General features: G+C 39.1%; 1 protein-coding gene across 2 annotated transcripts; it reads right to left on the reverse strand.

The window, feature by feature from the left end:
- Positions 1–1,535: 1,535 nt before the first annotated feature.
- Positions 1,536–26,970, reverse strand: WTAP (WT1 associated protein). Of its 2 annotated transcripts, XM_066546981.1 has the most exons (8): positions 26,767–26,963; positions 22,598–22,635; positions 22,459–22,514; positions 17,783–17,841; positions 16,085–16,212; positions 9,443–9,621; positions 4,572–4,726; positions 1,536–2,759 (listed from the first exon to the last, which is right to left on the reverse strand). In XM_066546981.1, exons 2-8 carry the CDS (start codon positions 22,625–22,627, stop codon positions 2,176–2,178), a joined length of 1,191 nt encoding a protein of 396 aa, XP_066403078.1. In that variant the 5' UTR covers positions 22,628–22,635; positions 26,767–26,963; the 3' UTR covers positions 1,536–2,175. The 2 variants fall into 2 exon arrangements, 1 of the variants encoding a protein (XP_066403078.1); XR_010783373.1 differs by lacking the exon at positions 1,536–2,759 and having other exon boundaries at positions 4,612–4,726; positions 8,889–9,621; positions 26,767–26,970.
- Positions 26,971–27,673: the final 703 nt, after the last annotated feature.

A 27,673-nucleotide genomic window follows, 5' to 3' on the forward strand; every position in this document is an offset into this window, starting at 1 on the left:
TTTAAAAACTTGAGAAAATAAAAACCTCACATAAAGATAATTTTGAAGTCATGAATGTCCTGTAATACCGGACTAAGTAAAAAGTCATCACCACCTAAGTGCTATGCCTTTTTTTCAATGACCACAGATTTCCTCAGTAGGCTTTTTACCATCTGATCACATAAAACCTGATTACTATATTGTGTTATCAGCATTGGAAGCTTCTTAAAAAATACTGTATTTTACCATGTACAGGATCCAGGTGGTACTTATATACACATGCTACATAAGCAATATGATGTTAAGATCAAATAAAATCCATCACGAGGGACTTCTGTGATCTAAAAACTCCTTTGGGTGCCAGATGGCAGTACCATTTTTGTATAGGTATTTGTCACTTCCCTTTCATGCATTCAACCATTCAACTGCTATTTTTCAAGCAATAAGGCCTGAAGCAAGATTCAATAAGCAACAAAGTATCACCAATGGAATTCATACTTCCAGTGACCACTACCAAGTGATTTTAGAACACTGATGTGAACCCTATGAAATTAAAATAGCAGTGGTGCTAGCTATGGACTAGCATGATTTTAATACAAACAAGCATAACTGGTAGCATTTTAATTACATCCATTTGTCTTGGACAGTATTACTGCAGATACTAAATTTCTGCCACTTAAAAATGCTACCACAGAAGCCCTTCTGTAAGAATTTACTCTAACTGTAAATTTAAATCAAGGCAAGTGTGCTCTAGAACTTTTGAGAAATATTCCTTTCAAACAAGTCTGTTTCCACAGTGAATTGCAAAGCAGCTAAGCTACTTCTTATTACTTAAGTAGCCACATATGCATTAATTTTATTAATCATCTGGTAATTACAGGTAGAAAAATGCTGAAACTGGAAACTCTTTAATCCACCCTAAAATACACTACTAAGTACTTCTACCTTACCTTGAACAGTGTTTTTTCATCTTCTTGCTCATGTGCTACCAACACTAAACTAGTAGTTGAAAATAAACAGCAGAAATCCAGGTTCTGAAATTCACAGCTCATTGCTACTGAGCAAAAAAAGTATATTTAATTAAAGGGAACGCTTTCATTCTCTGCACCTGTTAAGGAATCAGTTTCCTCATGCAGGCATTTAAAAACAAAGTTAACCAGTTCTAAAGGCTGAATTGCTAATTCCTTATGTTTTTTAGTTTCATTTGTGCATTTACCTGTTACGTACTTCAAGCTTTTGGGTTTGGCTTGTTTTTTGGGTTTTTCTATAATTGCTAATAAAACCAGGTTCAAACTCTAAGGCTTACTTTTATTAACTTCTCCTTTCCACCTCCCCCCCCATCCCCACCCTTTTTCTGCCAGTCAGGACAAAACCTTTGGAACAAGCACTATCAGGCTGTCTTGAAATTAGTACTAGCACACACCTACACCTTCATGAACTGGGCATACGCTGTATCAGAGAGGATTAACACAGATACAAATTCAACTCAAAAAGAAGGACTACAAATACACCACATACAAATAAGCCACGTAAACCAATGCAGAACAATGAGGAAATTACATTATTAAAAGTTTTTATTTAGGTTTGGTCAGTACAGGTAAGATAATATTGGAGTCACAGAGCAATATGCATCAACAGGATACAACAGTTCTTAAAAACTGAGTAACTATGCACACAATTCATAAACATTCGGTCACCTAAGGAGAAAATGCACAGATGTATGGTGGGAAAAACTGTAATTAACACTGAAACTACTACAGGACTCCTTCAGTAAGTCCATCTTTTTAGTGATAAAACTACTGTACTGGGCAAACTTGGCAGTCAAACCCACAGCTATTATGACAAATCTTGAAGGTGGTGTTAAGTATAACAGTATGAGTAAGAATGCCCTTACACAGCACAGGTTCTAGATATACACAGATTTGTACAGACATCATTTATGTTATACTTTATGGAAATAATTTCCATTTCAACTTCACATTAACTCATATAAAAATAACTTGAGCTACACAAACATCCTTTTAGCAACATTCAACGTAATTAACTGTTAAAATTTCCAAAGTGGCAGAGGTATTGAAGCAAAAAGAAACCCACAAAAAGGCAAAATTGTGACAAGTATGCACTAATTTAAACGGCTTCTGGACAGTATCCTCTCCCAATTTCAATGACACTGTATAAAAATTTTGCAGAAAAATGTTACAAAACTGAACCCTGCACATTTACACTGGAGTCCAAACCATTCTGGACATGACGAGAACCCACAGTTCTGTTACCTTTCATGCTCACTGTTTTCTCCTCTTGAGGATCATGATTGGAGTCTGTGTCATTTGAGTGGTGAGTGAGAGAGTTTTCACTGCCAGTGGGAGAGTCTACACTTTCATACCCAGTACTGAGCTGGTTTATGTAGCTACCACTTCCTCTACCAGTTCTATCTTCAGAGTGGTTGGATAGCTTATTACCATTCCCTGGAGAAGCCGGGAAGTCATCCTCCGTGCCGCTACCCTCCCTATAAAATGCAGGCCCAGACGTCCGCTGGTGGGAGGAGCTGCCATTGCTTGGTCCGTTTGCCAGGCGGCTGCAGTCTTTGCCCGCAGCCTCTCCCTGCTCCGTGGGCTCAGAGGATGGAGTCCTGCTGGTACCTGGGTTGGGGGCCTGCGCCTGCTGCTGCTGGTACTGTGCCAACTGCTGCCGAGTCTCCTTCAACTGCTGCTGAAGAACTAGAATGGTACTCTGCATACCTTCTACCTCCTCATCAAGCTGGATGATGAAGTCATTCAATTCTATGTAAAGAAAACACATTTGTTGCAAACACTTAATAGCCCATATATAGTTTAAATCTCAGACAAGAAATTAAAATTCTGTAACTCAACATTTTATGCTGAAATTTTTCAATGAACTATTTCTCAGCCATCAGGTATGCACTGGTTTTGATACTCTGCCTCTGAAGGAGAAAATGTGGTATCTACCTATTTTCTAAGCTGCTATTGAAAATATGTGAGAAAAATTTAACTTCTGAGCAAGAAAGGAAGATATTCAGGAAAAAGCTCAATTGCAGTAATTAATATTTTGCAAGTAGATTCTATTGTGTCTACTTTTACTCAAGTATAAATCCCTGGCAGAAATACTGTAAAAGTGACCGTGGACCATATCCATACGTAGCAAATCTGAGTTACTGCAAAACCCTATTCAATAGCCAAAAGTAGTAGTTTTTCATCCTATTTCAAGGAAGTTTCAATTCTTAAGTGTGTTTAATCCTTGAAATCGTTCAAGGGAGAGCACAAAAAGACCTTCTTACCAACAGAGGGTTAACTAATTTCATAATGTTTTAATATTTATATAGCAGAAAAAGGTTTTTACAATTAGTATTGCATTCTGGAACAAAACAAATTTGACCACAAAACAGTATAAGAAACACTGATTCAGTCTTCAGTTCAACTGCCCCATCAGTATGCCAGAGAAAAAAAAATGTAAACTGCTTAATATTGTAAATTTCTTTTTTTAAATGTTCTTGCTGCTACAGAAGACAATCATTAGGAGAACTCTTATTGCAGGAGTATTATCATCTTCATTCATATATGGGGAAGAAGCAACTCAATGCTGGAAATTACTACATTCAAAAGCAGCAGTCTTTAAAGAACGTCTACACTTGCTTCAATTATGTACTTGGTAAATTTTGTTGAAGTGCATTATCAAAACAGTAGTTACTACTCCCACAAAATGACACTATACAATCATTTACCTTAAGAGTTCTAGTTATTTTATACTGCTGCATTCTCAAAGAGATGAAAATATGATTGGGGAATATGATCTATTCTTAAAAATGCATCTCAGATGGGATGCCATATCAAGTTTCTGGTATCTCACAATCTTCAGATGCAAAACAAACAAAAAGATATTCAGGTCTATGTGATGTCTATATAGGTTATAACCCCGGGACAACCTATATAGGTTATATTCAGATAACCTAATCTAACATTCTATGAAGAGCCACTGACACTACACAGAATTTGAGACTGAAAACTTTTAAACCTGCATTTTCCCCTCCATTTAAATTGTGCAAGAGGTCAGAGTTTTTAGATCATTTCAATTTAGGCTTACGGTGTTGCAAAATTTAGACTATAAACACAATGAAACATTTTCATTCATATGAGTTACCAAAGGGAAAAAAAATCAGTTTGTCATATTCTTAGGCATTGTTGAAAAGTTGAATTTTTAAAAAAAATCCCAAATGAGTCAGAGTTAACACGAAGCTTTCTGCTCTCAGTGCATGCCTAGGCTATATGTTAACAGCTTTCATCTTGCCAATTCACCAGTAATGTGTGCAGTCTAAACATTCCCTATTAAATAGCAAGATTTACAGTATAAAAATCTCTATTTCAAACCCTGCATTACTGGAGCTCTGAATCCCATGAGTTCCCCCAAATTTAAGGATTTTGTTTAACTAATACTACCAATTAATACTTACTATTACATATTTTACTCAATACTGCCCTTTCATTCTGGCAAAGGTGATTTTGTATTATCTATATCATCACAAAATTAAACTTGCAGAAGTGCAAGGCAACTTCTATTTTTGTTAAAAAATCCCTTACCATCCTGACTGCTTTTAAGTTCCTCACTATATTTCTTCTGTAAAGCCAATTCTGCCTCAAGCTGTGCAATACGTCCTTGGGACAGCTGCCTTCCAAGCTCTTGATTCTCCTGGATAAGCATTCGACACTTCGCCATTAACTTTTTCCCTGTTTGGCTGCAAAGGAAAGAGCCATCTATCACAAAATGAATATAAAACCTTCAGTTATCTTCCTCAATCACGAATAAAGACAAAAAGGAGATGCAATTTCTGCATGTCACAATTCAAGGAACATTATGCCTCAACATAATTGTCATAGCAGAAAGTCTCCCTATAGTTACCACATGCTGTTCCAACGCCAGGTGATCTTCTGTCGCTGTCCCACAAAGTGGAAGGCAAGTTTTATTACTGAAAATATGAATAAGCATATTGCACTTTTTTAATACCAACATCTGGATTATCAGTATGCACAATCTTGCATGTGCCAATTCTTAATGTAGTTAAATATTTGATTAAAGATGTGTTTTTCACTTAATAAAATCAAGGACTGCACAGAAACTACACAAGCAAATTATAAGCAAAATCATTGCCCAGTTGTTGTAGTAATGAAATTTAATAACTGAATTTGGGCGAAGAAAAGTTGCTTGGGAGAAATAATAAATCTCATGTTCATTTTTCCTACTGACAACCATTTTTCTTTAATAGGTTTAAACATTCATTTAAATGCTGTCCAGGTACTCTTGTTTAAAAAAAGAGATGTCCAACTCAACTTATATGTTTGACAGTCACATGCAGAGTCTGCTTCGTAATTTCTATGGTCACCATTTCTGAAGTACATCTTGTATGGTGAAGAAGAATGAAAATGTAGCTGGACATTGTAAGGACATAAAGGAAGGGGTATATTATCTATCTACTTTCTTTAAATTGACAGATTTCAGACTGTAAGTAATGATCATTAGGACACAGTTTCTGAAAGAAATGTGAAACAGGTAGAAACTGACAAGATTTTCTTTACTAAATTGGTAATGTTACACATCTTTAATCTTCATGATAAAAATCTCATTGTAAAGCATTATAGGAAGTAGTATGCAAATTAATATATAGGCAATACAGCTGACTCCACGAAAGAAAGAAATTAAAAGTCCTTTAGGACTTTCAGTCTGCCAAGTCAGGATAGCATCCCCAAACAATTCTCCTTTTAATAGGCTCAGCACCATAATGAAGCTGTCTTCTTTTCTACAGAGGTGTAAGCTCTGGCAAAACCCCAAACTTGAACAGTTTTATTGTGAATTCAATAGCAAGACTTGTATTACTCTTCAAGACCAAGAAGGTCATTTAATTTTTTGTGTGCTTTTAAACAAGTGACAAATACTGAAAAAAACTGAGGATTAAAAAAGTAGAAGAGCAAATTTCTGCTACAATCACAGCCACAGTTCTCTCCTGCAACCAAAATACAATAATTTAAAACAGCAATTCCTTATCAGCTACCTTCTGAGCACTCAAGCCTTAAACAACTTTTAATTTCTCTGCCAACTCTGCCCCATTTAACATTTTTCAACTGACTTTCCCAAATCTTTCAGATGGGCTGCTCCAGAAGGAATCTGGCTGTGTAAAGTCCTGGAGGCCTGAAAATCTGCTAAAGGCAGCAGCCTGTTTTCTTTCTTGATGTGATGTCCAATGCCAGGTCCTTGAAGTTTAAATTGTGCCGACCTAATACAGTCCAAGTCGCACATTTAAGATGCAAGTTTCCTTAGAGGTGTTCATTCTGTGCAAAGCAGGACCACTTTGGAGATAACCAATGTGACAGATCCCAAAAGTTATTAGGCAGACATGATTTTTAGCCATTTGCAAATTCCTGTTAATGTATTCACCATCACTACAAATAGAAAAAGTTTACAATGCTTATGTCATTGAATGCTTTTCTCTTCACAAACCAACATCAACGGCAGAATCAGCAAGTACCAGTTACCTTGGAATTGGGACAATTTTAGAATCCCATTAATATCTTCAGGTTAACTCCTGCCAAAATGTAAAATATTTATTACCTGTATAGAAATTTGCATAGTTACCTATAATGCTATTTCTTCTCATCAAAATTTTTCCAGATGTTCTGAACTAGTAGAGAATAACCCTTGCAATTTACAAAAAAAGACAGTGCATTCAAGAAAATTAAATACAGTAACTATTAAAATAATTCATATGAACTGTAAAACTAAGTTCAGCATTGTTTTCACAAATCCTCTTGAACATACATGCAACAAAACCTGTAAGAATATAAATGGTTAAATTTCAGAAGACTAAAGTTTGTTGTACTACACTTACTGCAAAATGGCATTTCAACTAATTTTTATTCCAAGTTTATAATCTGCTTAATGATGGTTAAAATGGCTTACCATAGCCACTCCTTTGATTACATGTCTTTTATTTCCCCTCCAGACATCAGCAATGTTTATGCTGCACAGCTTTATCTAGATTATGGTCCAGAGCTAGCTCTGCTTAGGGCTGCAGTTAATGTGTTAACCACCCCGAGAACACCAGTTTAAGACCTGAATAGGGCCACTGCCTCTTTCAAAAACTAGGCCAGATGCCATGAAATGAGTAGTTGTGTACAAGGACGGACAATTAAAACAACTGGAGAGGAGGCCCAAGATGCAAAGAGAATGAAAAAACCCTACAAATATTTTACATGAGCCAATTTCTTCACCTTTCAAGAAATAAAACCAGTAAAATCTTAACCCAGTTAACAAAGCCTCAATTATTTACCAGGAAATAACTAACTTTCTATATTCCTGCCACTGCATGTATGAATTATGCACATTCACACCACTGACTTAAAATTATATTATGCAAATTAGGGGATGTTGTAGCTAAAGAAATAACTTTTTTTTTTGATGCCGGGTTTGAAAGGAAGTGGCAAGTTACTTGTCTCTCCTCAGTTGTACTCACACATTCAGAACCTGAAGACTTTAGAAAACAACCAACCTGTACCTAAATGTATTAAATAACTTTCTGAATTCCAAGTTAGAAACAAGCAATCTGCATGGCATGCCTCTTTCAACACACTGCAGTGAGCTTTACAAATGGCTTGGTAACATATTAACATTTTATTAATGTAAGTCTTACCTCTGTTTTGATGCTAGATCAATAAAATCATAGATACTGCTATAGCAAAATCATTCCAGATATATCACTTTTTAAAAGGTAAAGTTTTTCTGTGGATTTTTCTTTTGGTGTTAAGTCATTACTCATGCAAAAAAAAAAACCCTGCATAAGTATACTACTCTTTGATCCCATATTAATCATCTGAAGCACAAACAGTTAAAGATACTTCCAAGTCAAAATTATGTAATGGCATCTTAATAAAAGTCAGCAAAACTGTTAGAATACATCACCTTTTGTGAGAGCTGAATGGCTCTTTAATTTAAAAACGAATTTTTTAAACTGAGTCATAAAACGTTGCCCAACTGTTTTGAAAAATCAACACCTCAGATTACTAAATAGAACTCTCTTTGCTATGGGAAGAAACAAACACAAATGCTACACCAGATCTACATTTTGCTTTACAGACCTTAGACATGCACTCCCAACTGTCCCAGATTGCTACTCTTACAAGTAACTTGGGAGGACAGAACAGAGGCATCAATAGAGTAGCAAAAACTCCTTCACTGAATCCACCAAAGAAAATGCATGCATTTAAGGTTTTTTTGGTTTGTTAAAATACTGACTTTGTTTTCAGCGAACGAGACAATGCAGAAATAACAATCTGTTCAATTCTCGTTCATCCGAGGAGTTTCACGATACAACAGTATAACCAGAAGTGTTCCTTGAACTATGTATTACAACTATTTCAAGGCACATTTTATAGAGAAGCACAATACAAAAAACCCCAGGTGTACAACGGAATAAAAACACCCCACCAACACTGAAGACAGTTGCCATCATGTGCCTTCTGTATTAAGCATTTGAGATCACTTCTTAGAATGAAGATCAAAAAAGTCTCCTTTCTGCATGAAAACATGCAGTGAAATTCTTATCACAACCAGTTTTTCTTATACATGCTAGTTGTGATCAAATATATATTGCTTCAAACAATTTTAAACCTGCATTTAGATGGAACGTACAGTTTTGTACAGTCCTAATTTTGAGGCGTCCACAGTATTACCAACCATCCAGAAAACAGTTCATTATTTAGCAACAGTGACTTAAGGCTGCATCAAGTGCTAGAGCGCCCAAAGGCTAAACAGTCAAATGTGTACACTACCACTGTTGTGATATCAAATAGCACTCTTGTGGCTATTCAAAACTGGTTAGCAAGTAAACTCTTTAATGCAAAATTCACCTCATCGAGTTTTGACCCAGCAGTTCAGTGAACAAGCAGGAAGTCCACAGTCTTATTGGCAAAACTGACTTACAGTGTCTCTAAGTCACTAGGCTCAAGGTTATGAGCGAAGCATATTCCACTTCTACATTTTTTGGGAATTTTACATGTTCAATTCATGATTTATAATCTCTAGGTTCTCTCTCCTTCAAACTGTCTGTAGACACAGTGTGCCACAGACTTAAGACTTCTGTTTCTCCCTCTATTTTCTTCAAATAGAACAATTTTGCAAATGTCTACATGTTCTAGAAAAGATTTTTTCGAAGATGGCCATTTCTTCAGAATAGTCCGACGTTGTCAGGCCTCTGAAGCAAAGGGGAGAAAAAAGCTGAAACACAAGGTTCATCTGGTAAGTTTTACATTAAGCATTACAAGCTGGACAGTATAAGAATGTGGCTTTTGCCTCAAAACGTCTGAGTCTTGGTGTGGAAACGAGTACTTGGCTGTCCCACCATAGCATTCTCGTAGTGGGACTGTCAGGGAAGTCTTGACTGGGGAGTATTTGTTTTGTTTACCTATCAGGCGTAAATTTCCAGGCACTCAGTTCATTTTGGGCTTGTTCCAGTTTGTCTTTAGTCTGTTCCAGTTCACCTTTCATTTTTAGGAAAAACAAGTTGATGGCTGGGTCTACCATTGTTGATCGCAGTTGGGCAACACTAGGCTGCTGGACTTGCTTGAGGTACTGAATCTGATTCTGCATAAAATAAGAAAAAAAGACTGTTATTCATAAATAAATATTATGAGTCATTTCAATACCAATAGTTACTCCAAAGTTAACATTAAGGTAGCTTGCCTTCTCTCACACTGTAACCCGAAAAACGCAGGATAAAAACCACTTGTGCGCACCTTGCACCCCTGTCCATGTGCCTGCTCACCCAAGGCCCCATCCTAAGCACCTGCCATGCTTTACCTTTCATGGCAGACTCCCCTCCAGATCCCAAGATTATTTTCTACATGTCCATTTGCATTTTTCAGAGCAATATCTGGAACATTAGAATGCTCCCTTTCTTTTCTATCTCCCTGCAATCCTTCTGGGGAACAAAGAGCGTATGGAAAGAATTACCTGCTTAAAACAGATAGTTAATTCCCACTTAAGTTCAGTGGAAGTTATTAAGGAACATTACAGCAGAAATTGACAAGAAATATTTACAAGCAAATAAAAAAGCTTTTTAGAACCTAAGGGTTTCTGCAACTGCAGTAGTCACTTATGATGCAAGATTGTGTATTTCTAAAACAAAAATTTAGACATATTAACAGCAATTAAAACAGATTTTGGTTGGATTTTATTCTCTTTGCAAAAAACATAAGCCAAAGGAGTTACAATTTTATATGTTTGAAACACTTGCAATAGTCAAAATTTCAGAAGTAGTAGCTGAGAGGTTTCCTTTTAAATATAGTATTTATTGTTCAAAACAAATGTAAATAAATAGGATTAACTTTAAAAGTTTCTTCAATTTTAATCCCATCACAACAGACATATCTAAAATTGTACGAAATGTACACATTTGGAACCCTGCTAATCACCAATACTGCATAAGCCTGCAGAGAATGTGCTAATTCCTAAATTCAATTTATTATGCCCCCTGTATCACACACATTTATTCATCAGCAAGAGGGGAACATAATCACACACTGTTAAAAGACACTAATTGAAAGTCACATGGTTTGCTTCCCATGCAGGCAGTCCTGCAGACTTGAGAGCAAGAGAGTTGAACTGACAAACCCTAAAGGGAAAGAGTCCCCCTGCACTCTCTCCGTTCCTTGGGACACAGCACAGCCAGCAGCACTGACAGCTTAACCATGTTCCTGTACATGCAGCTACTTCCTATGGCGTCTTCACACAGCAGTGGTGAAGAGGAAGTACAGAAGTCCTACATACATTCAGTGCGCAGTAGCAACCTCAGTCACTTCTAAATTGAGTGTAAAGTTTTAATTTATATATTGTTAAGTAGTAAAATTTCCTGGATTTTATTTCAAGTAGTTTCAAAGGTGGAATAACAGAAGTATTTCCTTTGACACATTTATTTGTTATTATGAAAATAAAAATACTTAGCTACTTAAAATTGAAATAATCATACTTTAAATTTTAAATAGACAAAGTTCTATATATGCAGAAAGAAATATAAAGGGAATAAAGCACTTCATATAAATATTTTAAGGAAATAAAGAATCTACATACAATGTGGGTAATGCACCTAGAAACAGGAAAATCCAGATTAAGGTTATGCTAACATTTCTTGGATGGCATTTTACCTCTCGGGCCTTTGCCTTACTGAATGCAAATATATTGCTCACTGAATAAAGGTAAGTTTTATTCATTGTTATTGATTTCTATTTGCTATCCACTCAATTATTTGATTCTTCTGCTACTGAAGTATTTCAACAACCTGTCAATTCTTTGTGATGGCTAGAGCTAGTAGACACGAAAATGGACAACTTCACTGGCAATATATTTCAGATACATAATCATGATACAACAACGTTGTTCCCAATCCATTTTTAAAGAGACATCACTACCTGGGGGGGATAAAGGCCGTGTTCCTTGTCTTACCAAGGCCCAGAATCCTCCCTCTTACACTGTAAATCTAAAAACTGGAACAGATTCCCTGGATCACTAGCACACAGAATTGCTGCTGCTGCTCCTCAGTCACACCAGAAATGCACTGAAACACTCCGGAGGACCCAGCCAATGCTGTGCAATGCCAGTTATTTGACAATCTCATTGGGGTCTCTCCAGCTCACACTCCTGAGCCCAGCAATATGGCATCTACACAGGACTTCAGCTCAACCATCATTTCTAAAGCAGTCATGTAGAAGAAACTTAATTAAGCTTAACAATCCTCGCTCATTCCCTCCCCAAACCTCAAAGACCATTCTTTCCCTCTACTTTTTCCAACTTAAATTTTCTCAATTCCTCCACAAGTGCTTTCTCCAGTTGTTAACTCCAGAGTTCTCATCTGTGAGGCTTTTCATACATGAAGACCTAACAACCTCCTCCTCCCAAGTATGACCTGCTCCCAAAGCAAGTCCAAATGTCTTTTCTGCCTATTTCCTAATTACGTTTGTCTTCCTGCTTAGCCAGTCCAAACCTCACATTCTTGCTCCCCCTAATCACTTTCTGGTATGAGTCACCTCCCACTGATATTCCAGGTGGCAAGGGTTAGGAAGCAGGAGAGCTTGCCTACAGTCAGGACCAACTTCAAGCTATAGCTGAACATACAGGAATAGTCATGTTCAATGCCAGACCCCAGGGAATGCCCACTTCAACACCTGAAATGCCTACAGACTCTTCATGTTCCCAAACATGAAAGCGCACACCAGCTGGTATTTTTCAAAAGCCTATCAGATGGACAAGTAGAGGTAATTTTCACAAAGAGAATAAAAATCTTGCTATCAGCTTTCTCTCTGTTCCAACCCAAGGTAGGAGAGCACTGAAAGCAGTCTATTTAGAGGGCTGTGTGAGATTTTGTTCATGTGGATTTTTATTATTTTGTTAAAGACAGACAAAACCATTTTCAATCCCCCTAGTTCTCACATTCTTGGAAACAGTTGCACGCTTTCAGCTGAAATCATCCAAAGATAGCTACAAAAACCAGACACTCTAAACATGACAAATTTACAAAACAGATCACAGGTGCCTGAGAGAAAGCATAAGCAACCTAAATCAGATCACCTGCATATCCTTCTTATAAGAAAGGAATAAAGTGCACCACTAAGAAGAGAAAAAACACAACAGAGCTGTAATGTAAACCACAAGAGTGATGACTAGCTAGTGCTACAGTCCAATTGCACCCACAGAAAGTTCCACTCATCGTTATCTGTTCCATGAAAAGTATATTTGAGCAGCAAGTATTTCCAAATGTCTACCCACTGACTCTCAGTGACTGTGCAGTAGCCTGGAAACAGGTTAAGGCCTTTCCCTGAAGTGGTATTAACTTGACCACCACTTCTGCCAGAAATAAAGCTTTATGTAGAAACCATAGCCAATACTGCTCCCTAATAGCAGCAACCTCTTCTAGAGGGCTGTTCCTGCTGGGGGAAGGTAGCTCGAGGCTGCTGCTGACAACAGGGCACACAGATGTTAAACACCTGTACTTCAAGGTAGCCCTCAGTGACTCTAAAACCACAGAGTAACTTCGCAGCACCTGCCACAGACTTTTACTAAGCTGCTGGCTCTGAAGAAATCCATATATTCTCTTGCTAGATTCAGCACAGCGCATTAGAGAGAATGGAGCTATGCACCCCCCCTCTCATCTTCTTTCTTCAAAAAAAGCACTGACACAGAATAAGGGCAATGATTCTGCTACTACTACTCTTGACATGCACACCTACACTTTAAGATGACAACTGGTGACTTTCATAAGCTGAAAACACACAAAAAAGCTACTATTTTTAAAAAGGGTGAAAATTAAAACACCAAAATAGAGCTCATCGCACTCTTGTTTTAAAACAGAGCTAGTGTACTTCAGTAAGCAAGGTGTTCTACATAAGTGATCAGAAAACTCAGTCTTTGCCAACTACTAGCAGTTGAACATGGTATGGCATTAAGTTTTTAACCATTTAAATTTGAATGCGGTAAGTTTGTAAAAATAAAATATCCCAAATCTGCAGGTTTTCAAGAAACTAGACACCATAAAAGCTCAGTCTTTCTAATTATAATGTGACAGGAAACACTGAAGGCTTACATATAAATGTTATTGGTATATTTTACCACTAACATGAAATGTTAATATAAACGTTAATGGTGTAATTTTAGATTATAAAAGAATTGTTAACTATAATAAAAATGTGGAAAATTTATTTTATGGATTAAAATCAGGCATGTCAAGTAACATCACATGATTTATAGCTTATTAAATGATTTAGCAACCTGTAGCTTCACTTTGCATCTTATCCAACATGACATTTTTCTACTGTTACTGTAGTGGAAAAAATACTCTCTAGTAATACAAAGCCAAGCAGTCCTTCAGACCTTCTTGAAACCATGTGCATTTTTAAACTTGAAAATATCTAAACGTGACCATGTCTCCATTATACACCTCCAGTGTACCCATTTTACACCTCTTCTTCAAGGATGCATCTTCCCACCGCCATGTACTGTGGAGATTACATCCTCAGTGTTATTCTTGAGTCAAGAGCAGGAGAAATATAAGCCACTGAGTGTGTGGGCATGTGTCTGTTTTTTGTTTCTTTTTGGTAGGTTATTACCCACCCTTTTTTTTCTTTTTTAAAGTACACGGAAAATAAAAGCTCTTCAGAAGTTCTTTTAAACAGATGTTCTGGGAAGATTATGCAGCTATGAACATCTAACAAAGTGCAGCCAAAACCCCTATAGTCTTCATGATATTCAAATCATTCATGATAGCCAAAATTCAAAGCATTAAATACTTGAAGTTTATAACTTCAAGGAAGGAACAAAGACAAACATAGCACACACAAATTTGGTTTTGGTGAAAAACTTGTATTTCTTTTTATTTATTTATTTTTAGTATTTACTGCTTTAGCTATATGCTAAGAAGTTCAAAAGAAAAAAAAACCTATTATTACTGCTGCTCCACATAGCAGAATTTATCACTACAACTTCACAAGTGAAGCAGGACCAATACAGTAGCCTTACAACTAGGGAAGCATTGCAGTCCAGTACCAGAACATATCTTCACTGGCATCCTGGGCTGCATTAGCAGAGTGCTTACAACAGGCTGAGGGAGGTGATCCTTCCTCTCACTTGACACTGGTGAGAGATGTGGGGTACTGGGTCCAGATCTGGACACCCCAGTACAAGGGAGACACAGACATATCAGGGTGAGGCCAATGAAGGGCTGTGAGGCTGATTAAGGGGTTGGAGCATGTGACACACAAGCAGAGGCTGAGAATGTTAGGGCTACTCAATCTGGAGAAGAGAAAGCTCAGGAGATGCTACCAATGGTGCATAAATACCTGATAGGGAGTAAAGAAAGCAAAGCCAACAGTGCCCACGGAAAGCACAGAAGGTGATGGGCACAAGCTGAAACACACAGTTCAGTGCGTTCAACACTGGCACAGGTCAAAGACTTTTGCATTTCTCTCCATTTCAGGATATGTCTAAAAAGCCAATAGTGTGCAGTCCTGAGTAACCTGGTCTGACTGATCTGCTGTGAACAGGCAGGCTGGACTAGAAACTGCAAGTCTCTTCCAACCTCAGTGATTCTGGGCTTCGTTTTTTGCCACTGCAAAGTAAGCTTAATCCCCTTTATTTTTTTCTTGTTTATAACACTGTGAACTAAAGTGATCTTATGGTCTTAAGAACAGTGAAAATACTGTGTACAGAGTTCAGTCACACTACTGTACCTGACTGCTCTGAAAAACTTCAGGCAAAAAAGAAAGGAAAACTTAAAAAGCAAAGGAAAACTACAACACTAGTTATTAGTTTTGCACAGAGCTTGTATTTTTCATAAGAGAAGCTCTAAAGAGTGTATTACTAAAAGTAGCAATAAGCTTTTTACATTCCTCTCAGAAGCTGCCAGATTCAAGCAGAATGAAAATTATGTTAAGAAGGTAATCCAATATGAGATAGTTTCCAGGAAACCAAAACTAAACACAGATGTAAAAGACACAGAGAATGGCCAGAAATGAAGGAGCAAGAAACAAAGATCAACAAAATACATATTCAGAACAGAAGAAATTAAGCAGATCTGCCAAATTGCAAAAGAACTTTAAATAAGTCAGTAGCAACTTCACCTATCCGGCCAAGCAAACAGAGGCTTACAAATAGCCTTACACTGTGTTAGCCAAAGGCAACGTGTCAGCCTAAAACCTCCTAAATGAAACCAAACAAACACAATCATATCCTTATGTTTTTATTTGTTCCTGACTCTAATGATACTCAGAAGTAACATTTTTGTAGATAGACTCTGCAGATAAATGCTAGAAGAGAGTAAGCATGGCACATGCAAGAATTAGCTTGATTTGAAAATCAATAGCAATAACTAGTATTAAAAAAACCCCAAACTTTTAAGAAGTGATCTTTACTAATTCAATTAAACTACCCTGCTGTGCCTTTAAACACAGAAAATGTGATGGTGTAGATACACAAAGACATTGCACAGCTCATAGGTACTGGCTCAACAGCTGATGTTGCTACAACAGTTTGAACACATTTATACTTTTTGAATACTTACAGTACACTCTTGCATCTCCTGTTCTTTAGTTGCCAGCCTCATCACCAGAATATTTTCTCTTCGGGCAGACTCTTGCTGTTGCTGTTTCAACTTCTCTTCAGATTCTCTCAGCCCCGTCACATCATTAGCTAACACAAGCAACAACAGAGAAATCAAGTTTTATAGTACCATCTCATAGGAAGTTTTAAAAAGACAGCTAAAAGAATCTAAAAACCAATTTCATAAACAGTTAAACTTTTTGCAGGCATGTTTATAACTAGCATAAACAAAAAACAAAATGTAATTAAGTATTGGAAAAGCTTAACAATAGCTGGCTTTAAAGCCATATTCCTGGTCCTCCTTTAAGACTTACTAAAACTTTCAAGATGTTTCCATGTTTGTATAGGAAATCACTTTGTGCTGCAAAAATCAATCTGCAGTCTGTAAAACACTGCTTTTTACGGGCAATCCTCAAACTGGCCTCAATACTCCAGGAGCAAACAGCAGGACATTCAAGAATATTCTGTTCCAACTAGAATTCTGATCCATGGACATTTTTGAAAAATTATATATGAAATACAAGAGAATGCAGCACATTTCCAAATTACTCAAACAAAAACATGCAGGCAGCTCAATACCAACTGTTTACTTTCACTCTACTACTTGTTATATGTAACACAATTAAAAACTTGAAAAATTTAAATTTTCATTTTTTCCTAATTTCTGGAGAATAATCAGCTGTAAATAAACCTGAACATCAAATTACCAAGCATCAAATTTATTTCTAAATAAATCCTTGCAGATAGTACAGGCCATAGTAGTCAGTGTTAATGAATTGTTTCCAAAATCAAGAAACTAGGAACATTGAAACAACTTATTTATCTATGTTTAGACAGTTTGAGATGTGAATGGAATCACCTGTTTCCATGTGTTCTATTTTATTCTCTACAAAATATTATGAGACAGCAGTAGAAGAAGGAGGTAACAACAGCAAAAGAGAGGACATCCATTTGGACTGACAGAAAAATACCCTTCAAACTCAGTGGTACTACAGCTTTAAGTATTTAGACTGAAAAGGTGAGTGGAAAACAGGAAAGATAGCATCCCTAACTGGCAATACAACTTTTAAAAGTGACTTAGGATTGGCTGTTCAGTCACTCCCAGAATGTATTCATATTTTATCATTTCAGAGTAGGATATTTTCCCCACATTATCTTCCAAAAGACCAAGTTTTAACGACCATGTAAGAATGACAATCAAATTTACCTAATCAGATCAAACAATCCTTGGGGACTCATTTTAGACATTTCCCTCTAAACACTGTTTCTCCTCCCAGCCTTATAATCCTGTAAGGCTACTAAAGGCACAGACACTGCTGGAGTATTTCAGTGAACAGAGAGCTTCTTTTTCTAATGTTAAAGTTCTGAAAGTACACCTATTTATATGGTTATGCTTTGAAGCTTTTCCCTGCCCAGCAGTCTGTGTCCTATAGATGCAAAAATAAGACTTTTTAGATGGTGGGAGAAATTTGCAACTGGAAAAAGTTGGTAAGAAAGCTGGGAGAGGCTGAAAACTTACAGCAGAAGAAAAAGGGCTGTTTTCCTAACAAGTAACTGACATAACAGATGATTATATCTTACTTCTAGCACTTCTAGAAAGCACACATATTACTTTATACATTCTGATAACGTGCACCATTTTGAAACCCAGCTAACTTACAATTAAGGTCTGTGTACTTGCCCTCCAGAGCTTGCACATATGCTTCATATTGTTTCCACCTGTCACAGATATAAAAAGAAAAAAAATTTCTGAAGCTCTGCTTATTAAATCAAGGCATGTCATTCCTAAGCTTTCACAGCACACACTGATACCATAATCAGAAAATGACAAGAAGGAATTACACAATTGCACAAAAGACAATTCCAGTTTTAAAAAAAGTGCTTTTAATTGTGGAAATAGTTAAGTTTGCTTTGCATCTCAGAGGAACAAAATAGTAGTTGTGTATTACAACACTTAAAACTGACATCTTAAAAATCAGTATTTTAGACAAACATTAGGATCAAACACTACTTATTTTTGTTATCTTTGTAAAGTACCCTATATGCATCTTATTCTCATAGCAGAGCAATTCAAACAAAATTCTGTAACAAAGTGCAATACAAATACAACATTAAGTATGTTACCAAGTGAACAGGACAAGCAGAAGTGTATCATAACACTAGAAATGGCAGTCTAGGTTAAGCAGCTCTATCAGCTCATTCAGGTTAAGATCACTCTCTGATTACATCCATCATCCATAAGCCAAACAGTTTAGTAACTCTTTGAAAACATGTTATTTAGGAAATTCATCCGCAGTCAAACAACGTCACCTAAAAACAGCACTGCATTTTATACAAACCATCAAATCAGTAGCAAATAAAGTCGGCTGTAAAGTTTAGCATGAAATGCTTTATGAAAAAGTTCACAGCATGGTGTTTTGGGATTTTTAAGTAGTACTCTGCACCTAACGATGTGTGTTCCTCATGATGGTCCAACTGCACATTATAAAGAAAATTCATCTGATAGCTTACCACTATAGGAGGCATCTGCTCCCTCCTCCCCATTACCTTCTCTCCCTGACATGTATTTTATGCTAGACTCATCACAACTGCTCCATTTTAACTCTCTAACCTACACCACTACTTGAATTGAAACTGTAAAATCTACCTATAGGTAATTTGGACCATTTAGTGAATTCCAACAGCACACTGAAGGGTCTAAAAAGGCATCAGAGATCTGTAACAGCAAGCAAGACCACATCACTGGGAAAAGGAAATCACGCGATCTCTTCCTTCAAGCAACAACAAAATTTTACCTCTCTTCAGCTGAGCATGGCAACAGCATGAACAAACTATCAAAGCTCTGTAAAAAAGAGCAGTAGTATTCATACTTAACCCTTAAACTGATATCTCTGCGCTAAGAAGTTTCACCATTTGACCATTAAAAATTCTATGTTAATTCAGGAGATTTCAATCTCCCAGAAGTAAAACTGAAATGGCCTCCTAAACAGCAAATCTAGAAAGAAAGAACCTAATTTTACATTAAAAAACTGACATGCAATAAATAGTTGGTCTTCAAATATACAGACTACTTCACTTTCAAGATACACCTCACAGCCCAAACCCAGTAATTCTAAAATCATGAGACCCCCACACTCCCCTAACAGGAGCAATATACAGAGCAAGTGAAACGAGGACATTACACAAATTAAGTAAATGTGCCAGACCACTAGCTGAAAAAAAAAAAAAAGGAAAGAACCCCCGAAATAACCACCCACAAACAAACCATGTAGCCTATGGTCACCAAGAACGTTGTAGATAATAGCTCTAACTCACCTCTCAACAACTGTTAGTATTTAGGCAAGAATCAAACTCCTGGAAAAGAAAACCTAGATGGCACTAGACCATGTCATGGATTTCAAGTCATACGCCTACCAACACTTCCAGAAATATACCTATTCAGATGTGGCATTTTGTCAAAAACCTGGTCAAGACTCTTGCAGTTCAAGCAACCTGTACTGGGCCTGGCTGAGACAGAGGCAATTTTCCCCACAGTAGCCCTCACAGCACTGCACTTGTGCACTCATGGCTAGAATGGTGTTGGTAAAATACCAGTGTTTCAGCCACTGCTAGAAGGGCTCACACATCATCAAGGCATGTTTTCCAACATTCCCCCCTCACCAGTAGGCCAGGAATGGGCAAGATCTTTGGAGGGAACACAGCCAGGCCAACCCTTGACTTCCTTGCCTTGCCCCAGATTATGTCTTCCAGCACATCTGTAGCAGACTAAGGCAGTTCATCACTGAATCTGAGTGGGGGAAAAATGACAAAGGCTCAAAGGCAAATTTTTTTCTCCTCCCATCAGTTTGCTTTCCACTCAATATGGTAGTTTATATCCATAATCTGATGATTCAAAATTAATAACCTGAAGAGCTTCACTGAAGTGCTACTTGCAAAGGCATTCAAGAACAGAAGTCATAAATACTTTTTCCTGAAGCACCCATTTTTTATGCTGAGCTTTGGGGTTCACAGTAAATGATTTACAGCAGTTAGGGGTTAAGACACACACCGAACCCAGGCTATTCCAAAAATCACTGGCTCTAAGTCCCTGTTAACTGAAGTTTAGTAAAAGCACTCTATTTCCTCAGAAATACTTGTGTGTATCAGAGTGGTTCAGTGTTTCACCAGGTAATCACTCAGCTAAACTATCACAGCAATACTGATGAGATTTTTAGCTATGATCCACAGAATATTTCTTTACCATGTTCCTGGCTCTTTCTCTCAGAAGCTCCTACAGTCAAGCTAGCTACTGCATTAAAGAGGGGAAAGTTTAGAATGACTCCAGAGCAACAAGTCATGAGACAAGCAGAAATTCAAGGTCAGGTCTAAAGGCTCTGTGTTGGTCCTGCTTGTGTTTAGTCAACAAAAGTTACGATCAACAAACCTAAATTCTGTACTTCACGGAAAAGAACAGTAAAACTGGGACTCATGGCACAGAAACTGACCAAGCCCCCCATTTTTTTCTACGTATGTATTTCAGCACTGCAACTGTACAGCAATGGTGACTTATTACCTAAAAGACTTAAAGGTGATTACACACTTGTCTCAAAAACCATTTGCCTCACCGAAGCACAGACCAAAAAAACACATTCCAAATCTTAAGAAAATCTAAAGGTCAACACATGCTTTTCTACATCTCAAAGTAATATAAATGCCATTGATTAAAATATATGTGTAATAATATTTTATTCCAGCCTACAAGTGAAGCCAGCAGTTAGTGCAATAATTGCTAGTTTTACATAAAATCACAATTAGAGGTGAACTTAGTAGAAATCCATAATTTGCCCCCATACAAAAAAAAAAGTGTTTGAAACACTGATCTATGCAAGCTAATAAAATGGACATGATCAAAATGGAAGTAAATTTCCATTTCTGCGTATATTGAACAGTTATATTCCTTAAATCCATTAAGTGCCCTTTTTGAGAGCATGATTGTTTTTCTACACACTAAGAAGATGATTCAATAGCAACATAGCTGTCATTAGCAAATTCCCTTCTGCCTCTCCATTAACACAGGTGAGCTGCTGACATACCTAACCTCCTTGTGGGCATTCCGTCACATTCTCTCCTGAATATGTGCTGGAAACTCATCTCTTCTATGTAGCGACTAATGATTGCAAGTTACAGAAACCGACTACAACTGATAGCCTTTTCTTGTTTTCACACTATCAGTCAGAAAGCAAGTGGCACAGAAGCTATGCTTTGGTACTTTCACATTAATTTTATCACAGCAAGTTAAGGGCACAGCTTTGGAGACTTAGGAGTTTTCTATAAAAAGGATCACAGGGTCAAAACCACTTATGAAAGAAGCATTTTTTCTTACTGTTTAAAAACATTTTTCTTTACAACCCAAAAGACTGGATACTCAGAAGCAGACAGAAACTAGTTTTAAATATATGGAGCCAGACTGTTTACTCCCTGGAAAAAACTGTCACCCCAAAAGTAGCTGGCAGGACAGTTTACCCCAAAGGGAGGGTAGCTGATCACCATGTACACACTAAGTGTTGCACATGTAACCTCTTGTTTCTACACAATTTAGTCTTTGTTTTATGAAACAGCAAAATTTACCTTGAGACCCTAATAACACTAATAACTCAGTGTACAAGAAGCCAAGAACTAATGTTTACCAAAATGCACAGACTATTCCAGCAGATAAACAGATGCCCCACAGAAGGCTGGTTTGGACAGCCCCCGGCTTACAAATCAGGAAATTCAGGCATACAGAGACAAGTGGCCTGGGGTGGTTTCTTTAAGCAGGTGGTATGTGCAACAGAATTCCCTACAGTTTTTCCTGTCGTGACACTTAAGCTTTCTAAAAAAGTAAAAAAGACAGCCAGGTTCTTTCTTATCAAAGTTCTAGGCAATGAAAACTTCATTTTAACATTTTTCTGTTAATATCTGAACATGCTGAGAAGACAACTGCAAGGACTGAGAAAGCGTAAAAAAGTACTGGAGAAGTAAAGAGTTGACATTTTTCTGATGTTTAAAATAGCTTGCTATCTGTCAAGGAATGTAAGCAATCATATCTTCTATCGTTCTGAGTGAAGGAAAAAAAGTACTTGTACTCATGTTCTACAAAATACTATTAAGGATTTTGCCTCTCCGGAAAAAGTGTTCCCTCCCAAACTACAAATATTTGAGGCAAGAGGAGAACTTTACAGAAGAGATACATTATGAAACAAATAAAACTGTTTTTCAGAACAAGGATGCTGAAAGACAATGAAAGAGTAAATTCACATATCTTCCACAGGAAGTTCACAAAAATGTTGAGATGGAAAAAAAGACTTTTTACATTACCTTAGGATAAGCTCATCTCTAGGTAAAACCTTAAAATCTGCTTCACTAAGGCGAACCTATGAAGCAAAAAGAAAAGCATAACTTATCAAGCTGTCCTGATTACCTGGAAGGGTGAAGTCACAAGTAATTTTACACATACCTTCTTTGGGAGAGGTTCTTCATTCGTCATTGTGAAGTCTGAAGGGAGAAGAAAAAAAGGAGTTTTAGTTAGTGTAAATAGAACACTGAACAAGTCAGAAACTTATAGCCTTAATTGTGCTGGTTTGCAATATTACACCACTGAAATATTGGTTCTGCACAATGCAGCACCAGAGTACAAAATAACACTATGATGTTTGCTCCTGTGATCTAGATATAGTCAGCTGCATTTTTTCTAGAAGTTATCTCAAACTTTCTATTTCTATCTAAAAAGCCAATCAGTAATCAATCCTTCCTATTTAACTAATCAAAACCACCCTACTTTTATCAAACTGACATTTAGTATGCGTCTACATCTACATAACAGTGTATTTTACGTGGTAAAGGATAATCAGGGTCTGAGGAAAGCAATTTATACTACTGCTCCTCCTCTTTGGAATAAAAGAGAATAATTTGTGAACATTACAACATGTTCTTACAAGTAGTTATTCTCTTAAGATTCAAACAAATGGGAAGTACGGTTATTTTAAAACCCATGCAAATATTCTCAAGAAAAGTATGATGCAAAATAGCTTAGCTAGGCCATCAAACTGAACTCCTCTGGTGCACACAGAGCACAAGAGGGCTGCATGTTGCTAAGTTAAATATTCACACTGCTCTGAGTTACAGGACATGCTTCCTTATCTCTAAAAAGTAGTACACAGTATTTTCTCCAACTATGATTATATAAGAAATACTGAGTTCCTAAATCTTACAGGCACTCAAGTAACAATAAATGCAGGGTTTGCTGGAGGCATGCATCTTCGCAATATGCTTTCCAGTGGAAAAGTTGCATAAAATATTAAGAGTTGACAAGCTTGTAAAGCTACTACTGCACATGTACCAGGGAAAGGATGTGTCAACTCCTTAGTTTTGAACACTGAGCTTTAAAGAAACAATGCTCTTAAGGAGTAGATATTCTATTTTCTCAATGATTTTTATGGATTATCTTAGTATTTTCACAATGACACTCAATGAACCAATTTAACTTTTCCAAATCCTAAAACTGTCGGTCAGTAAGACAAGCAAATACATTCCAATGAAGCAGCTTTCAACCCTCACTGACACTGCTGACAACTACACAGCACCCTACCAAACAAGGGCCTAGTTAAAAACAAACAAAACAACCAACACTCACACTCCCTTCCTATAATAAATACTGACATTAGAACCCACAGAAAGAAAACATTCAGTAGAAGCGTCTCACTAATGAATAGCAGCTTCCTGTTGCTAGGCTTAGTAACACACAGACACCTAAGTGCTTCCCTAAACTACGAAGTGCCCTTCACTCCCACCCCCTTCCCTCCTGCTGACAAGAAGTTACTCAAGTATTTTGCTCGAACTTCTGCATCCAGCTCCTTATTTGAAACTGTTTTACCAAAAACATACCTCAAATATAAAATGCAAGCAATAAGAGGCTGCTGATACAAATTGCCAGCGCCCAATTCAATCATTCAGAGTAACTTGAGATTACAGAGGGAATGCTTGTGACCCCTGTATTTCAGCTGCCTACCTTCCCCTTCACTGCAATTTTTCCAAATATTTTTAGAGCTTTTAACTCCTTTGGAGTTTGGAAGTAGTCTTGAAGATCTCAGCTAGTGTTAAGTTCCTGACAGAGAGAAACATGCTTTTCAGATGTCTCACACAACTACGCCTAACACTGATTAAATGGTGCACATGTCATTACGTGTGTGTTCCCCAAAAAAGTACCAGAAGCACACAAGTACCAAAAAACATTAATTTCCCCCAAAAATCTGGCTTGTAACCCCTGCTGCAGCATATAGCAATTATAAACATACAATTGCTGTCACAATCAAGACTACAAGAAATCAAAGGTTGATGCTCCAATGCAAAGGTAGTCAAACCTTGCATCTCCAGACCTCACACAGAATTCCAGCACCAGACCAGGCTACTCTAACTCTACACCCAGCACATCACTGTTTACAAAACCACTTCTTGCTTTCAGATAAGAGCGCGAAAGACTGAAGTTATGGGTCACTGCATTACAGAAGTTACTCCTTACTGCCACCTACTTTACTTGCTATGATAAAACCACACACTAAAAAATAAAAACACACTAGCTAAAAATATTCCATAGGTTATTCTGGAAAAGTTAGGTTGATAATATCTACAGATAAACACTTAGTGTTCTTTCCACACATATAAATTTCACCTTGCTACTGCCCTGCAACAGCTTTTTGGGAACCTGCAGTAACTCAGCAGAAGCTTGAGCATTTATTACTGCTGAACACTGCTGTCATTGTGCTCCTTGTTTCTCAGAAACAGCAGCAGTGCCAGGCCAGCTACGGCAACAGTCACGGTGATTTTCCTTAGTTTTCTGTCCACAAACAGGTGAATCTGTATGCTACAGACACAACTGCCACTGAAATGTTCATTATTTTAACGTATTTTAACATAATACAGTAACTTCTCAAGCACTGCGCATCAAGAGATGCTTCTTATCACTCGGCTCGCCTCTAGAAGAAATCATCTCTCTCCTACCCACATCAGAAATATCTTGCAAGAACATGATGAAGAGTCACTTTCTACAATAAAAAGAGTCAATGTAAACAACATCCCTACATAACTGACTGGAATTAACACAATTGTATGTGTGATTTATATTATCAACAGCTTAACTGTACTATCCTAACTAAGCACTTGCATGATTTTGCAGAAACAGTGGCTGCCACACACCACTCCTGCATATCTGCTCCTGGCAACAACAAGCAACACAAAACCATACTCTATACTAAGAATAACAGGCAGTAAAAGAATTTTCAGAAAAACTCAATGTTTTTGGCATCTATGACAGTTTCAATTAAAAGAAATGTGAAACAAGGGAAGTACATTTTAATTTTAATAACTCTGATAGAAGCCCGCACAGCTTTTCCTACAATGTTTATAAAGCACAGAATTTAAAAACTTTTTTAAAAACCTCAATGAACAAAAAGTAATTGAATCAGGTATGAGGCTTTACTTGTTATACACAAACTGAGAGTTATTTTAACGATACCAAGAAAGAGTTCCATGGGGAAAACCCCAGTATGGGCTCCCAGCTCCCAAAGCACATACGTGTGTACATATATATACACAAACATATAATTTATAGAATCACAGAATCGTTAGGGCTGGAAGGCACCTCTGGGGATTACACAGTCCAACACACCCCCTGTCCCTACCAAGGCAGGGTCACCTAGAGTAGATGACACAGGAACGTGTCCAGGTGGGTTCCGGATGTCTCCAGAGAGGGAGATTCCGTGACCTGCCTGGGCAGCTGTCCCGAATGAGTGTGCTTGAGATTGCTCAAAAATTTCTCAGCTCACACTGCAGCCTGGAAGGGAGTTAAGGGGCAATGCACCACCACAGCAGCCTGTTCTGCTGCCCTCAATACAAGGAAGTTCTTCCTCATGTTGAGGTGAAACTTCCTATGTTTTAGTTTATGGCCACTGACCCTCGTCCTGCCGCTGGGTACCACTGAAAAGAGTCTAGCACCCTTCACTTTAAGACAGCATCCGCCTTCAGGATATTTGTATGTATTGATGAGAGCCCCTCTTAGTCTTCTCTTCCCTAGAGTAAACAGGCCCAGCTCACGCAGTCTCTCCTCGCAACAGAAACATTCCAGACCCCAAATCATATCTGTAGCCCTCCCCTGGACCCCTTCCAGTATCTTCCTGTCTCCCTCGTACTAAGGAGCCTTCTGACGTTTAGAAAGAAAAAGCTTCAGAGTAGCCCCGTAACTGCTCAGCCCTCACACTTCCCTCAGCAACAACCGCGGGAGTCCCACCCCCACCCCGAGGGCCGCAGCCGCAGGTGTTTGACAGACCCAGCTGCTGCGGCCGCCCCCCAGCCCAGGCAGTGCCCGCCCCGCCGCCCTCGCTCCTCTCCCACAAGGGAAGCACCAAACGCGGCTCCCAAGGCCGGGGGCGCGGCGGCAGCCCAAGGCCGGGGGAGGAGGATCCCGGCCGCGCTGCCAGGCCAGGCTCCGGGGCCTCGTACAAAATGGCTCTAAGTGCTTCCGCTCTTCTCCCCCGCGCCCGAGCTGAGGGAGAGAGGCGCCGCAGGGTCCGGCACCCCGGGCTGCCCGGTCCGTCCGTCCCGCTGGGGCGGAGCGCTCGCACGGTCACTCACCTCCCGCCTGCGGCGCGGAGGCCCCGCGCCCCTCGCACGCCGCTTGCCTGGGCCGCGCTCCGCCTCACATCGAGCAGGGGCGAAACGCCGCCACCTCCACGCCTACCGCCGCCACCAGCTGCGCGGGCGCCTCCGCCGCCACCAGCTCCGCAGCCAGGACGGCCGCACCTCCCCCCGCCCGAGCTCCCCCGCACGCCGCTCCCGCCCGCTCTTTATTTGCGGGTTCTCTGCGCTACAAAATGGCGCCCAGGGAGGAAATGAGCGCCCGCCCCGCCCCGCGGCCGGCGGCTGCGCGCGCACCCGGCGTGGGGGGGGTGGCGGCGGCGGCTCCGTAGCTGTGCAGGGCCGTGGCCCGGGTACCTCAGCCCGCCTGCGGGGCGGCCGCTGTGGGGAATCCCGCGCGCCCCGCCGGGAAAAGTGGGCTCCCGCGGGTTATTAGAGCGCCGATTTAAACCCTGTCAGCTGAGCGGGCCGCGTAGGGCTCGTGTCCGTGGGGTGCCGCGCGGCCTCCTGCCAGCGGGGGGCGCCGCTGTCCGGCGGGATGGGGCGAGCGGCGCCCGTGTCCCGCCAAAGCGGCTGAGAGGAGCGGGACCCGGCGCCTCCTGGGAAGAGTGCTGGGCGCCTTCCCGGAAGGCTGGCGGGGAAGAGGGGAGCTCTGGGAAGGAAAACTACGCGCAGCAGTAAATAAAGCAGAAGATGGGTGCCGGGCTGCTCGGCGTTGCTGCCGGGGCTGCCTGCCCGCCGGCAGTACGAGTCAGTGTCCTCCGCCACTGGTGAAAGATACAGGACTTAAATTCCAGCTGCTTCCAAAGAAGTGAAACATCAGTTAACGCGTTGGGGAATAAAAACTGATAAAGTGAAGTTTGCCCTTCGTTGAGGTCTAGCAGTGAGCTGGTGCTTTAAAATA

Source organism: Molothrus aeneus, chromosome 3 (assembly GCF_037042795.1).
Source record: "Molothrus aeneus isolate 106 chromosome 3, BPBGC_Maene_1.0, whole genome shotgun sequence".
Lineage (NCBI taxonomy): Eukaryota > Metazoa > Chordata > Aves > Passeriformes > Icteridae > Molothrus > Molothrus aeneus.

Bases quoted from the DNA above. Each gene is read 5' to 3' on its own strand.
- WTAP (XM_066546981.1), bottom strand. From the start codon at position 22,627: ATGACGAATGAAGAACCTCTCCCAAAGAAG. The intron at 16,213-17,782 runs GTAAGTTAGCTG...TGCTTGTGTTAG, and splicing joins CAAGTACACAGACCTTAATT to CTAATGATGTGACGGGGCTG. The intron at 4,727-9,442 runs GTAAACAAAACA...TTTCCTTTGCAG, and splicing joins TGGAAATTTACGCCTGATAG to CCAAACAGGGAAAAAGTTAA.